Source organism: Anoplophora glabripennis, unplaced genomic scaffold, assembly GCF_000390285.2.
Source record: "Anoplophora glabripennis isolate ALB-LARVAE unplaced genomic scaffold, Agla_2.0 scaffold1250, whole genome shotgun sequence".
NCBI classification, from domain to species: domain Eukaryota; kingdom Metazoa; phylum Arthropoda; class Insecta; order Coleoptera; family Cerambycidae; genus Anoplophora; species Anoplophora glabripennis.
Window position 1 is genome coordinate 1,239 of NW_019417440.1, and position 16,427 is coordinate 17,665.

General features: G+C 32.8%; 1 protein-coding gene across 1 annotated transcript in view; it reads left to right on the forward strand.

Moving 5' to 3' along the window:
- Window positions 1-8,520: 8,520 nt before the first annotated feature.
- LOC108914022 (phospholipase A1) overlaps window positions 8,521-16,427 on the forward strand; it is a gene marked incomplete at its 5' end in the record, with an annotated part of 35,209 nt that continues 27,302 nt past the window's right edge. Inside the window, 2 exons of the mRNA XM_018719713.1 lie at window positions 8,521-8,629; window positions 8,802-8,950. Of these exons, the coding sequence (XP_018575229.1) occupies window positions 8,521-8,629; window positions 8,802-8,950 (258 nt within the window). The remainder of the gene's footprint in view (window positions 8,630-8,801; window positions 8,951-16,427) is intronic.

Consider the following 16,427-nt stretch of genomic DNA (forward strand, 5'->3'; position numbering starts at 1 on the left):
GCGGCCAACTCCTGTGACTGCTGACAAATGACGAATGCTAATTTCGGGATTTTCTTCTACTCTTTCTAGAATTTGTTCTTCGTCTTGTACCTTCCATTTCGAGAATTAGACCGAAAGTTTCCAATTTCTCCTAATCTGGTGAATAAAGATATAAAGAAATAAAGAAGCAAACAATGTATGAGAAGCCTGTCTGCGATTCGGATAAAGTTCTTCATATGTTCTCTTAGCAGCGCGTCCACTAAAATGTTCCTGTACATTGTATACCACTATCATGTCTCTCATTTCATAATTCTTAAATTCATTGTGACGAGGAATTTTCAGAAATTAACTTTTGCAAAATACAAACTCACAAACAGTGACTTCGAAATTGTCATGTTTTTATGGATACGCAGTTATTTCCAAAAAATATGAGGTATGTGTTAATAAATATTTTCTGTAATACGAGGGTTGCCTTTTATATTTCGGGATTAGAGAACAAAAACAAATATTAATCATCGAAAATCACTTTATTTTTTTTCAAAATATTCCCCATGAAGATCTATACACTTTTGCATGCGTTTGAACCAATTGTCGAAGCACTTTTGCCACTCTGATTGAGGTATCTCCAAAACATGCATTCTGAATGCAGCAACCGCTTCTTCAGGTGTCGAAAAACGTTGACCTCTCAGCTTGTTTTTTACGTACGGGAATAAAAAGAAGTCATTCGGTGCCAAGTCAGGACTATACGGCGGATGACTCATCAAATCGATGTTTTGCGTGCTCAAAAATGCAGTTGTTTGAGCCGATGTGTGAGAGCTCGCATTGTCGTGGTGAAGAGTGATCCGTCTTCGGCGGTTGGTTTTCCTGATTTCTTGGAAGACAACTGGCAAACAAATGGTTGTGTACCACTCAGAATTAACTGTTCTGCGTTGTTCTAGTGGTACGGTTGCGACATGTCCAGTTTTTCCGAAAAAACAGGCGACCATTTGCTTGGAAGTGCTTCGTGCGCGAACAAATTTTGTTGGATTTGGCTCATCTTGAAACACCCATACAGTCGACTGCTGTTTACTTTCGGGCTCATACGTGTAAATCCACGATTCATCACCTGTCACGATGTCATAGACGTGTTTCGAAGCACCGCGATCGTATTTTTTGAGCATTTCTTTCGACAATTCGACACGAGCCTTTTTTGAGCGATTGACAAATTGTGTGGGATCCAACGCGAATAAATTTTTTTGACAGTCAAATGTTTATGCAATATTGAATGTATGCTGGTCCCACTAATGCTTAAGGTTGTCTCAATCTCATGATAGGTCACATGACGATCTTGCAATATCAGTTCGCGCGCAATCAATGGTTTTCGGAACAACAACTGATTTTGGACGACCTTCACGAAATTCGTCTTGGAGTGAACTACGACCACGATTGAATTCACCATACTATCGATAAACACTGGTCCTTGATGGAGCTTCATCGCCAAAAATTGAATTAAGTTCATCCATGCACTGTTGCTGAGTTAATCCACGCCGAAAGTTGTAAAAAATAATCGCACGAAAATGAACACGATTTAATTCCACTTTTGGGCCGACATGAATCTTTTAAGTTACTGTAAACAACACAAGTAGCGCTCGTATGTCAAAACATTCTGAGTACGTATAACCTCAAAAATGTCCAACTTTACGATAGAGCTGTCAGTTGCCAGATTGCAACACTAGGGTTGCCAAATCCCGAAACATAAAAGGCAACCCTCGTATATTCATAACCGATCATAATTTCGACTTTTGATAGGTATACATTTTTTGTAAAGAATAAAATTTAAAAATTTAAACATACAAAAATGATACAGAAGAATATTCACAAAGGGTTGTAGTAAAATGAACGCCCTGTATGATTTAACCTAATAGGAACATAATCACTGCATACTTCATGAAGAGAAACTAAGCAACAACAAATTTTACTCAAATCGGTTAACTGGGTTCCGAGTTAAGGAAAAAACAAGAAATAAAAAAAGGAAGTTTAACACCCTATAACATGTTTCATTTAGTTTGGTTAAATCTTCGAGCATATACTACTGGAGGTAGCATACCATTGCGAAAAGTGTGGCTGAGTGTGCGAGAGAGACAGACAGTATCACAGTACATGCTGTCTCATTCTTCGCTTCAACGACAGATGCCGTGCGGGAGCCAATGAGCGCGAGCATTCATTTCCAACCAATCGCATGCGGCTAGAGTGAGACAGCATGTACTGAGATGCTGTCTGTCTCTCTCGCACACTCGGCCACACTATGCTCGAAGGATTAAATCGACACCATTTGGATTCTAGATTATACCCATGAAGTATGTAACATTCGTTAGATGACACCATGTATACATAGATATACATATACCTAACCAAAAAATCTCCGTATTTTGGTTGGTTGCGAATAAGATAATTTAACTCACTCGTTGCCGGATGTTTCTCTTCATCCGATCCCACGGTATATTAGTGTTCAGCAGGTTCGAAATTTTGGGGATTTTCCCACGAGGTTACAATTTTACAAATAATCCATTTTTGAGGATGTGGGAAATATTTTCTCAAAAATGGTGGCTGCTGACGCTAAACTGACATTCGTGTTCAGTGGGTCAGAAATCACCAAAAATAAGGTCTGATGGAAAGAAGAGACTACCTTTTATATTTTGTGTGCTTAGGGTGTTTATGAAAAACAATTTTTTTTCAAATGGATACCATGGCTAGCTCGAAAGTAGTTCATCCTGTTAACCCAACTTTGCAGTACATTGTCCATCGATTATGGCTCTATTTCGCAAATAGCTCTATGAATGTTATCTCTAAATAGTTCTTCAATAGAGTAAAAATGGTTCTTAACTTTTCGCAATAGAAAAAGTCCAGTGCATTAGAGTGAAAATGGTTCTTAACTTTTCCCAATAAAAATAGTCTTCCAATAGCACTAAATCGTATCTGTGCGATGTTTAATGATTGTATCAAAAACATTTTCTAACATTGGTCTTTTTCAATATATCCCATCATTGTCTACCCTATATTATTTGAAAATTATCAGATAATATTTCAGAGAAATGTCATATACGAGATCAATTAAATTTATTGAAAAATGTTAACGAAAACTAAATGCATTTACTTTTATCAAAACATTATTAAATGTCACAAATTACAGCATTTCTATCAGTAGTTTAAGCAGACAATTAAAATATTTGTAACAACCTTTATAATTTCTAATATCAAACTATTACTAAAAAAATAAACGTCAACATTTCATTACTTTACAAGGATTTTTCATTGTGTTCCATTGTTTTCCATGCTGCCTATATTTCCCTATAGTTTGTCTAATTGTGATAATAACAACAAGATAAAAAATATAACTATATTTTGGAATAAAGTGAATCCACCTGGGAACCAACACTTTAGTTGTATGCACATTATTTTTCATTATTTTAGTCCCATTAATTTTCAGAAGCTAAAGTGTCGTTTTTAATCCTCAGGGAATAAATTTACTTTGATTTCTTTTGACTTTTAGCGAAAATAAATTAACATACTTAAGTCCTGTTACTGCTTGAACAATAAATACATGTTTTTTTTCTAGTTTTTATATTTCTAATGTTCAATCCACTGTTTGGAAATAATGTATTTTGTTTTGAAATGGCATCTTGCAAACGGATGTATGCAAATAAGCCAAGAACCACACAATAGCTTAAGGGTTTAGAGAAATAATGCCGACAATGGAATCCCAAAATCCTAACGAGAGTCGTGAAAACGGAGAAAACTCGCCAGGACGAAACTGAAAATGGACGCCGTTTGCAAGATGTCATTTTGAAAACAAACTGAAGGTACATTTATTAGCAAAATAAAAAATAAGAAACATTACAAGAAAAAAGGTTATCTATTATTTAAGTCATAAGGGAACTTACGCTACCCTAGAGTTGCTAAGATAATATGATTGCTATTAAAGAATAACATGGTATCTAGATTTGTTTCCAACATAATATACGAAATTAATATATCAAATATTTTTAATTACAATTAATATTGCTTAGACATAGGTACATTCTGTGTTATACCCACTATTTTATAAACAGATTTGTCAATGCATAGCTGTGAAATCACTTGGGCAACTATTTGTATGACATAATAAAATTCCTTTGTTTATGTCCGAAGGATTAAAAGATCCTTGGGGGCAAATAGGCACTTTTTAGATTTGTGAAAAACATAAATAGAACTCTTTGATACCGGCATGTATGATGATTTTTTCCGAAGCAAATTGCACGTGGCTCTAAACTTTGTAATGGCATTGTCGAAGTGCTCTGACAGCTGTTTTTATAGAATTGAAAAAAAACTCTTTTCATTATCGAATTATGTTAATCGCCCTGTATTGTATTTTATTGCAATTTATCCCCAGTTTATCACTTTTAAAGTAGTCAGTCATTCGCGGAGATACAATCATTTATAATCTTTTATACCGAGCACAAAAATAATATGTGACATTTCTCGATGTCATACGTATCAAAGTGATATATCTTGTGAGACACGTTAAATTGAATTTATGGCAGTGGATATATTTTGTAAATCCTCCAGATCTTGACTGGTATCATTTTTCAGTTTGCAGTAAAGTGAAGTTTGATATGGTGGGACAGTTGCGTAGGTGCAGAAGTTCAGAATTAAAGTAAATCATTTAAGTACATATTATCCGATGCAATACCCTCAATTTCTTCTTTTCGAAATATCAATCCATAAGACCTGCTAAACATGCAGGAGTAGTATACATGAAAATTTATGTAAAAGTATAGATATTATTCCTATTTCCAATTCTTAGTTATCAAATCGGTCGAAGTCAACAGTCAAAACTTACATTACATTAAGTACCTACTTATAAATATCCTTGCATGCGGATTATATCTGGTATCTCACAGTTGCCATTACAGGTCTGTNAAACGGAGAAAACTCGCCAGGACGAAACTGAAAATGGACGCCGTTTGCAAGATGTCATTTTGAAAACAAACTGAAGGTACATTTATTAGCAAAATAAAAAATAAGAAACATTACAAGAAAAAAGGTTATCTATTATTTAAGTCATAAGGGAACTTACGCTACCCTAGAGTTGCTAAGATAATATGATTGCTATTAAAGAATAACATGGTATCTAGATTTGTTTCCAACATAATATACGAAATTAATATATCAAATATTTTTAATTACAATTAATATTGCTTAGACATAGGTACATTCTGTGTTATACCCACTATTTTATAAACAGATTTGTCAATGCATAGCTGTGAAATCACTTGGGCAACTATTTGTATGACATAATAAAATTCCTTTGTTTATGTCCGAAGGATTAAAAGATCCTTGGGGGCAAATAGGCACTTTTTAGATTTGTGAAAAACATAAATAGAACTCTTTGATACCGGCATGTATGATGATTTTTTCCGAAGCAAATTGCACGTGGCTCTAAACTTTGTAATGGCATTGTCGAAGTGCTCTGACAGCTGTTTTTATAGAATTGAAAAAAAACTCTTTTCATTATCGAATTATGTTAATCGCCCTGTATTGTATTTTATTGCAATTTATCCCCAGTTTATCACTTTTAAAGTAGTCAGTCATTCGCGGAGATACAATCATTTATAATCTTTTATACCGAGCACAAAAATAATATGTGACATTTCTCGATGTCATACGTATCAAAGTGATATATCTTGTGAGACACGTTAAATTGAATTTATGGCAGTGGATATATTTTGTAAATCCTCCAGATCTTGACTGGTATCATTTTTCAGTTTGCAGTAAAGTGAAGTTTGATATGGTGGGACAGTTGCGTAGGTGCAGAAGTTCAGAATTAAAGTAAATCATTTAAGTACATATTATCCGATGCAATACCCTCAATTTCTTCTTTTCGAAATATCAATCCATAAGACCTGCTAAACATGCAGGAGTAGTATACATGAAAATTTATGTAAAAGTATAGATATTATTCCTATTTCCAATTCTTAGTTATCAAATCGGTCGAAGTCAACAGTCAAAACTTACATTACATTAAGTACCTACTTATAAATATCCTTGAGTATAAATCATGCGGATTATATCTGGTATCTCACAGTTGCCATTACAGGTCTGCAAACCTAATTCTTGTGTTATTAAAACTATCGATACACTTTCGAAGCAAGTTTTTTCGTGTTAAAAGTATTTTATGAAACCTGGCTGCGGATTAATGTTCATATCAAGGACCATAATATATTTTATATTTATTATAATTTCTTCGTCCTCGGATTTTACAGATAAATCAAATTGCTTGAATGTCCCCATGTGTAATCAGTTTCAAATTGCCTAAGCCAAAGTAGCCTTTAATATGATATTGATAGAAAAAAATAATTAATTAAAACTTGTTAAACTTTAAGGATTTACAAGTACCAAAGAATAGTAAAGGACAGGGTGATTCACTATATTTTGAACACCCTATTAACTTTTTTGATTTAAGAGTTATAAAAAAAATTGGGGTACAAAAGTTGCATGATTTTTTATGAAGTTTTTGAAAATGATAGTAGAAAAACAAATGAAGCCCAAACAAAATGGCCGCGGATGCTAACTTTGTTAATTTAAATAGAACACCCCGTATATTTTTACATATTTGGCTAGAACGTTCCCTGTCAAGCATAGTCATATAGGGTTTGTCGAGTCCATCTCTAACAATAAGCGAGTATTAAAAAACGAGAAGAAGGTTTTTTATTAAGAAAATAACATATCTTGTAATTGATAGACCTAAATAATATTACAAACTGTTAACAATGTTATCATGACATTATTACCTGTCACTGTCACGACCACGGTCTAATTAGTGAGATTTAGTTAAAATACCTACGCATTTTGGACCGTATCGATGTTCGATATGTCAAAATATATTACAACTAAATCTGTAAATCCTTACGTAATTGGAAAAAAAGGCAGAAATGCCTGAAAAGGATCTAACAATTACAAGATGCCTTATTTCCTTAATTAACAAAGTTAGCATGCGCAACCATTTTGTTTGGACTTCATTTGTTTTTCTGCTATCATTTTCGTCAACTACATAAAAAATCGTGTAACTTTTGTATTTCACATTTTTTTATAACTTAAAAAAAGTTAAAGGGGGGTCAAAATATAGTGAATCACCCTGTACAATAACTGTTTAATTTTTTAATTATACAGAGTGCTGTGTACTTTGAGTGGGATCATATTTATACATAGACTTCTTTAAACTTTTAGAAACACTTATGAATACTTTATTTTACTTAACTTAAACTTATTTTTTTACCTTTTTTTAGGTTTAGGAAATTGAAATTTTTCTTCAAGTACTGGTGCCTCTTACACAGTGTTTAAAATTTCTGGTTCCTAATTTCTCTTTCTCTGAATCTGTTCCCGTCCAATATTAGCGTATTGAAGTTCAAGGCTCCCATAATCTTGAATGTTGAACCAATCTGACATTTTCTTATTCGGTAATTATAAACCAGTATAATCTATCCGGTACCGTCTCTTTGCTCCTGACAAAAACTATATCGACTCTTTCTTGATTCGTATACGTGCTTTTTCATAATGTACAAAAACATAAAATTACACACTATCATCACTGAGCACTGAAATAAATAACTTTATAAGATTATACACTTACACCACACAAATTCACTTTATGAACACCCTCTTCCAAACCGATAAAGTCGAAGATTAAATTAAAAATGTAACCAAATGAAAGTGAAGTATTCAGCCATTCCCGTTTTATGCCAGGTGCGAAGACTGTCGGCATTTTCGGTTTCAAAAGCATGCCGCAACAGAACAGCGATTAACATAAAAAAACATGGTAACTTTAAAATAATATGTCGTTGTAGTATTAAAGCAATATGGTTTAACTAAATTATTTTTGATTAGTTTCGCTGTGTAACAGTTGATTAAAAAATATATTTACAATTAGTAATGTATCTCCGTACCAATATAAATTAATATTTAATAAATCATGTAGAAATTTTTATTTCTGTGTAGGTATAAACTCGGTTACCCATTTTTGAGACCGTGGTATACTTTACAATTAGAAACAAACAGATAACGATATGCAAAATAGTTTTTCCAGTATGTACCTTCTATTTGATATGATTAGAAAGCGGGCACCGTAAACTAAGGTCAAAAACATTTCGTTATGCAAAGGCACACAAATTTCATATGATTGAAAGAGAATAAAGGAATCTTCGAAAGATGCAAAAATGTATATAATCCCATATCAAAAATATCGATGACGTCACCACTCATCTACAAGAGTGACGAAAAAAAAAAATTCTGCGCCAGTATAAAGAAAATAACATCCCATTTAAAAATATATATATACTTTACAAGGTGTGCAAAAATGGATAACCGAGTTATACCTTGGGGCCTTTATAATCAAACAGACAATTTTTATTCGACAGTTAAAAAAACGACCCCCAATATTTGAATTACAATAATAACTAAGATAGCACTAGCGATCCGTCTTAATTTGAAACAGAGTGTATGTAACACAGACATGTTTCTCTTTAGATGCCACAAGTGGTGTTTGGAATATATGGGACTTCAAGTACTGGAGATGTGTCATGAAAAGGGATTACGAGTGTCCAGATAACGATATAAAATTTTATTTATATACACAGTAAGTACATATTTTATTTTCACTATAAGAGAAAAAATAGAAATTTGGAAGAAAATATATACACAACGTGGATATACAATAAGTATATGTACAATGCTGTTGTTATAGTGTCTTTAATTTGTGTTTCTTTCAATAAAAATAGTACATTTTAAATTAAAAATTGTATTTTTAGTGATACTGCCCAAAAAAGACTGAGAATTGATGTAAGAAACAAATATTCTTTAAAATATGCCGGCTTTGAACCTTCAAAGAAAAATGTAATCATTATTCACGGATTTAATGGAACCGAAAGTAAATCACCTATTACCACGTTAAGGAACGGTATGTATTTATCACTGAAAATATAAGATAGTACCAGTACCTACTTTTAAAGTTACACACTTTACCATTTTTCACAAACATACTGCTAGAACAGATTATTGAAACCAAAATAAGATAATTTAGTTAAACTCACCTACTTTTTTACAAATTATACATTTTTTTCAACGGACCTTCAAATATTTTGTCCGACTTACATGAAATTTAGTAAACTAGTATTCGTAAATGTATTTTACTTTTTGACAGTGTAACAAAGTATAAACTACATACCTATATGGACTAGAAATGAATTTGTATAAATCTTTCTACGCTCCTACTGGCTGGAGCGCCCCATAAACTATTGTTTTATTGAGCTTTAAGGATTTTTAGAATGCTGATTATGATTAATTAACATTAACAGTAATATACTTGTTGTATCGCTATAGATTGTTAGACAAGAATAAAGAAACACTTACAAAATTATACTTGTCTGTCAAATTTCAATACAGTAGGTACACTTGTTTTTTGGAAAGATATGGCTAAAACTTAATTAAAACAAACATCTTTGATGTCTTATAAAAGAAGCTAGATCCATAGGATCATATAATATATATAAGGTTTTTACACCAGATACACTGCGGCTCAAAATAATTCGATTTAGTTAAACTTACTTTAGTTCAAAATTGCTTCATTTGGATATTTTTTATAAATTTATTTACAGTACCCAAATTTATGAACAGTACCCAAACAAATGGATGGGTAGAGGTAATGATGCTCCTGTAAATTGGCCACCACGTTCTACCGACTTAAATCTATTGGATTATTTTTATGGAGTCCGTGGTTTACATGACATCGGTAGAAAGCGAAGAACAACTATGGCAACTTCTTCAAGATGCAACAAATACTCTTATAGGCGACGAAGAAATTATGCAAAGATTACATTTCAATTTTCTTCGTCGTATATGCATGTAAATGGTGGCCACTTTGAACAGCTACTATGACATCTTTATTTATTGCATTTATGCTATCCTAATTTAATTTTTGTGTCAAAATTGCTGCCAATGATTAAAATTTCAAATTTCGAATAAACCATGAAAGTGATCGAGTCTTATCAAGAGTACCTTTTTCTAGTAAATAATTTACTTAATCTAAATTTTATACTTAAAATTCTGTTCTTCCATTGGCGTAGAATTATGGTAGGTGGAATTACTAAAAGCCCCAAGTTCTACGCCAATGAATTGATATTACTCATCATTTTGATAAAGGGTTGATTGTCCTATAGAGCGATGTCAGCTTACTAAATTTTAGCAAAATCGCATAAGCCGTTTTAATTTTACAAAAAAAAAAACAGTTTCAAAATTGCAATATCAGGGCCCAAGTGGAGCAACTTTGAACTAAGGTAAGTTCAGCTAAATCGATTTATTTTGAGCCCCACTGGATAATTAAAGGCACTTTTCTTTTTTCCAATAAAACTCGCGATGTGGTTATCTGAGGTTTAATTACTCATGATACGTCGTTTTAAGTTTCCCATTTCCCACCCTGGTGATATCAGTGTGCTGTATAGAGTCCAATAGTTCCATTACTAACAGCCACAACTGCGGCATTCTTATATTTTATCACAGACAACGTATGAAATAAAGAAAAAGTTATTGTTCTTGGCAGGGCCGGATTACCCTTATGAGGCCTGGGGCTACAAGGTCTACGGAGGCTCTTTTTCTAAAAAAAAACAATATCAAATTTCAAAACCTAAACACTTTTTGGTTTGGAAATGAAAATTTTAGGTGAAGCGGTGCATCAATTGAGTCACCTGGCGATCCGCCACTGTTATTAGACCATATAGTCAGTCTATCCTCATATACTGAATCGCGGTTCGTGTTTTTGTTTTTTCAATAAAATATTAAATATATGAAAATTAGAGATACCTGGTATCCAAGCAACCGGAAAAAAATTGGTACCTGGGTCATAATTACATGCGATACCCGCTATCACTTTCACTGGTAAAAAAGTAGCGTGAAGATTTATTAATGAAGTGCGTAATTATAGACAGTCTTCTTTCAATACCAAGACACTTTATATTTTAGCAAGTCCGAATTATTACACTTTCAGTTACTTCTTACTTAAAGTTAAAGTTAAAACTTACCGTTTTCGAAAATAATCCAAAAAACCTCAAATTTTGACCTTTGGCCCCGAATAACATTTTTAGCACACATGGGATCGGTGGGGACTTTTGACACTTTATTTCTAATGGTGTACCCAAGGTCTCCACCAATTTAGCTCTGTCGGAATTTTTGTTATTTGACCACTATTTTTATGACTAATTTGACCGGACTAAATGTTATGGAAACAACACCTCTTCCATACGAAACTCAGGATATCAATCCAGAAAAATATCAAAAAAATGTTACTGAAGAAAGTAATGTATTTCCTCAGTTGTCACTAATTATCAAGACCCAGAAAAGACCCAGAAAAGAATGCAGCAGTTATAAGGCATTGTGTTGACGTGAAATAACTTCCGATAACGATGAAGAATAAAATTATAGGACAAATAGAAATCCAGATAGCTATCTAAATGAAATCGATGACTGAAGAGACAAGCTATTAGAAAATTAATTAACTTCATTGTTTGTTAATTTTTTTTATTAATTTCTAATTTCACAGATTAAGTATTGTAAAATCACCTAAATGTGTGTAATCGAAAATAACAATTGCATATAGCAAAACCAAGAATTTAAGATCAACATTTATAATCCAAAATAATTAAATATAACGAATTTCATAATTCTTATTAATTCGTTTCCTCGTATAGGTTTGAGGTACAGTAGAAAGCAAACAAATAGGTACTAACGATTACGAATCCATATCCGTTTGCATTTTTCATGTCAGATAAATTTCGCAAAATTTATATATTTATTCACTATTCACCCCTCAACCCCCTAGGGTTTGTGATATAAACCAAAATAAAAGTGGTGCAAATAAGTACTAGGATTACGATTCCATGCCCATTTTAAATTTTTCATTATCAGTAAGTTCGATGCTACGTAAAATTTGGTACAAATTGAGGTACAACCAAAAATAAATGATAAGTTATAATTTTATAATATATTTCCACACCACCCGTTGTAAAGTATTGCTTTTTGGAATGTTACTTTTATTGAATTGGCGTTTATCACCCCACATAAATGATCTAACAAAAAAATCAAGCAGTGGTAAATAAATAAAGATAAATGGAATACACAAAAATAAGTAAATAGTCTGTTTACTCATCTGATTTTTACAGCATATGACATACCTAAAACCTTGTGGCTAATTTTTGAGTACTGGCACCAGGTTCCTCTTCCACGGCGTTTAAAACTTCCGATTTCTCACTCTCCGAGTTCGTTCCCGCCCAACATTAGCGTATTGGCGTTCAAAATTCCCATAATATCACAGAACCAATCTTACAAACATTTTCTTATACGGTCTGGAAGCTCGGGAAAATCCATCTGATATCGTCTTTTCCAGACAAAAGGTAGGCTCGAATCATGTAAACTTTTTCTTGATTCGTATACATGCTTTTTCATAATATCACTCAAAAACGTGAAAACGAAAACACAAGAATACACTGTACCGTCACTAAACACTGAAATAAATAAATATACAGTGTGTCGCCGGATGGGGTATTGCACTCCTGTAAACATTTTTATTGTTGATTTTTCGAGAAAAAGTTACTCTTGTATAAAGTTTTGCTTATCTTGGGAAACCATGAACAGTAATGAAATATGTAATAAAACATACAGGGCGTCTAAAATATTGAAAATGTGAAATTTTCCCTAAGCAAAGTGCCTTTAATTTTTGTTTTCGTTAAAAACTTGTTCGAGAACTCCAAGAAAAGCTTAAATACAAGGTTTAGTCAGAAAATAACAATAATCACATTTTGCAAATAAGAAGACACGATTTTTAACCATCTTACTTAAAGCATGCAAAAATGGTAAAAAATTAGTTAACTTTAATTTTTAATTTAATATAATATGGCTTGATAGAACAATATCCGGGTTGGCTACCAAGTCGTTTCTTGACGTTTCGAGATACATATCGCTCTTTCCTCAGAAGTAACTCTGAAAGTTTTCGAGGTTTTGAAAAGAGCAATATGTCTCTCGAAACGTCAAGAAAACTTAACCGACGACATGGCAACCGGCCAGGAAATTGTTCTACCATTAACAACTGCCATGGTAGCCTGCAAACCAAAAAATAAAAGTAGACTGGAATTAATAACAATTAACGAAGCAAGTCATATTCAACTTGTAAATATATTTCATTCAATCTAATCTTTTCTAAATTCCTTGTACACAGACGAGATCATTTCTACGTTTATGGTGGCAACTTTCCTGAATTTTTTGCTTAAGTAAATCAATGTTATCGCCAAATTTGTTTAAATACAGTTTTTACTTTAGGTATCCTCATAAGAAATATCTAATGGGGACAAGTCGGGAGCCCGTGCAGGCCAACGTATTGGTCCATAGTGCATCCATCTTGTTGAAATATTAGTTTTCTTCTGAACTCTAAATTTTCGCTATCTAGTTCTGCCAAAACAAAATTATTGAGAATTTCCAAATACGAATTTTGATTAACATTTTCTTCCAAAAAGTAAGCACCAGTTATTTTATGATACATTATGCCACACCAGATATTTACTTTTTTAAATTTTTTTAGTTATTAATCGAAAATTTGGATTATCTGTAATCCAGTATCTATAATTTTGAGAGAAAACCACGCCAATTGTGAATGTTGATTCATCAGTAAATACAATATTGTAATGAAATAATCTGTTATCAATCAGTTTCTTGCCCATTGTTAAACAAAAGTTCAAACGACGACCATCAACCAATTTATTAGTAAACACTGGTTTAAATGGATAGATTTTGTTGTATACTAAAATTCTTTGAATGTGAGATCTGCTAATACCTCTCTATGTTTTCTAGCCTTTTCCTGAGTGACATCTTTAGATTGTCTTGTACCAAGTCCATAAATACAACAGTAGCAGCGTCGTTATCATTGTTTTCCCCTAGGAGTGACAGTTACATTTGGATACTTTTCGTTAAAAATTTATATTGCATATCGATATGAACCGATTCCATAACATTTCACAAGATAAATTCATTGCCCCAGGGATAGCATTATTAATAAAAATTATTCGCTGGGCAGTTAACAAAAATAAATATGTTCACTTTGGTATTGATAAGGAAATGTCCATGGTAATTATATGGTATGTAAGAATGTAAGGTAGTTAAAAATTGCAGCGTGTTTTTTATTTGCAAAATGTGATTATAGGTCTTTTCTGACAAAACCCTGCATTTCTTGAGTACTTGAACAACTTTGTTAAATACAGTTTTAAACGAAAACAAAAATTAAAGGCACTATGTTTACGGAAAATTTCACATTTTGAAATTTTTTGGACGCCCTGTATGTTTTATTACATATTTGATTACTGCCCAAGAAAAGCAAAACTTTTTTGTCAAGAATAACTTTTTCTCGAAAAGTCAACAATAAAAAAGTTTACAAGAGTGCGGTACCCCAATCCGGGGACACACTGTATAAGGTTATACATAACACAAAGGAACACCCATATACGAACACCCTCTCATAAATCGATAAAGCCAAAAACTAAAATACCTAAATATGTAACAGACGAAACAGTGACGATGTATTTTATTTACGGTGAGGCAGGCGGAAATGATTCATGTTTGAAAATTATGAATTTGAACAACAAAAAAAAGGTACATATTTATTCTGAAAAAATATCTATCATTTGAAGTACTTACTGGTTTTACTTATTTACTTGATTGATAATTTCAACAGTCAATTAGAAACAGCGGCCACAGGTATATTACTGAACAAAAAAGAAATGGTCCATGTTTGAAAATTATGAACTTGAATGGCAAAAAAATGGTATCTACATATTGATTTTGAATTAATGATCGATCATTTGAAATACTTACCGTTTTTGCATATTTACCTAACTCATAATTTTAACAGTCATTCAGCTGTATTCTGTATCTTATAGGTTAAAATTAACCATCCTGTTAAAATATTAATTTTAACCATACCGCTAAAAATAATAACTCCAACTGATATTCTGTATGTTTTTCAACGGCCCAGTTAAAATAATTTTACTAGCCGTAGTAAGGAAAAAGCATAGAAATATTTCTATTTTTCTATGGGTAAAAGACGTCGATTTGTGATAATAGGTCTGTTCCAACATGAGTCAGGAATTGGTTCCGAACTGTTTGAAATGTGCATCCAACTAATTCTTGCGATATATTCAGTGAAGACACATTTAGAACTTAGTTGGCCAAACATTTCAAACGGTTGGGAACCAATCCCTGACTCTTGTTGGAACAGACCTAATAATATAACCTCGATTGGTGGATTAGTACAAATAAAGTAAGCAATTTATAAGATTCTTGTGATTTAGCCGAGTTATGGGGGATTAAAAAAAGAAATTGTGGTGGTTGCAAATAAAGCTTGAAATATTTTAATTTGTAGGGCCATTATAACATTTATAAATAATAGAGATCAATTATACCATTTGTCAAGCCAGGTTAAATTTTAACAGCATCTATTTTGGTCCCGCTAAATTTTAACATATTTGGTTAAAATAAACCCATTACAATTTTTACACTTTACACTAAAATTTAACCAAAAGCGTTGCAGAATAGACCCGTTTTTTGTTGCTTAAATATATGGTTTAAAATACAAATTCAATATTACTGTTGTTTTTTTACTTATTGATTATGTGTAAAACCTTGTTATTTTAGTGTTATCAAGATACCATATTTGTCAGTAAAATACCATTTTTTTCAAGTGTCGGATACCATATATATTTTTTTTCATCTGGCAACACTGCTTAGAGAGCATTGTTGTTGGGTCCCACAGACCCACCGTGGCATTGTCTGCGCGATCTGTCCGACTCCGACAGGCGCCCATTGTACGATCAGAACTGACGTATCGTAAAAACGCAAATAAGCTCGTCGGACTGAATAACTTTATTGGCAGTTCGATTATGCCCCCTACCGCCCGTGCCGAATTTTACGGAAGAAAGTGAACACGTCTTGACGATTCTATTTGTATGCGGAGAGGGTCTTCGGCGATTTAATGACTAATAAGGGCACCGAGCTAATTGGGTACACGCGAAATTACAAGAAAGCTTTCGCGACGCGGTTTTGGGACGGGCTTGAGGAAAATCGGCCGCGTACGTTAAATTTCCTTTTAAGCGGTAGACTGGCACCAATTAATTACTAGAATTATTCTTTTTATTTGTTTCGTAATGGCTTCTTCATCAGAAAGCAAAGTTGTATGCTTTTTGACTGATAATATGATTTTTATTAAATTCAAAATTGAACTTTACCACATTGAAATGTGACTTTTCTATACAGGACACGGACAACGCCAAATTCCAACAGCAATAATTCTAAATCAAATACCGAAGAAAGGTTGGGTGTTAACCATATTCCCCTGCCATCCG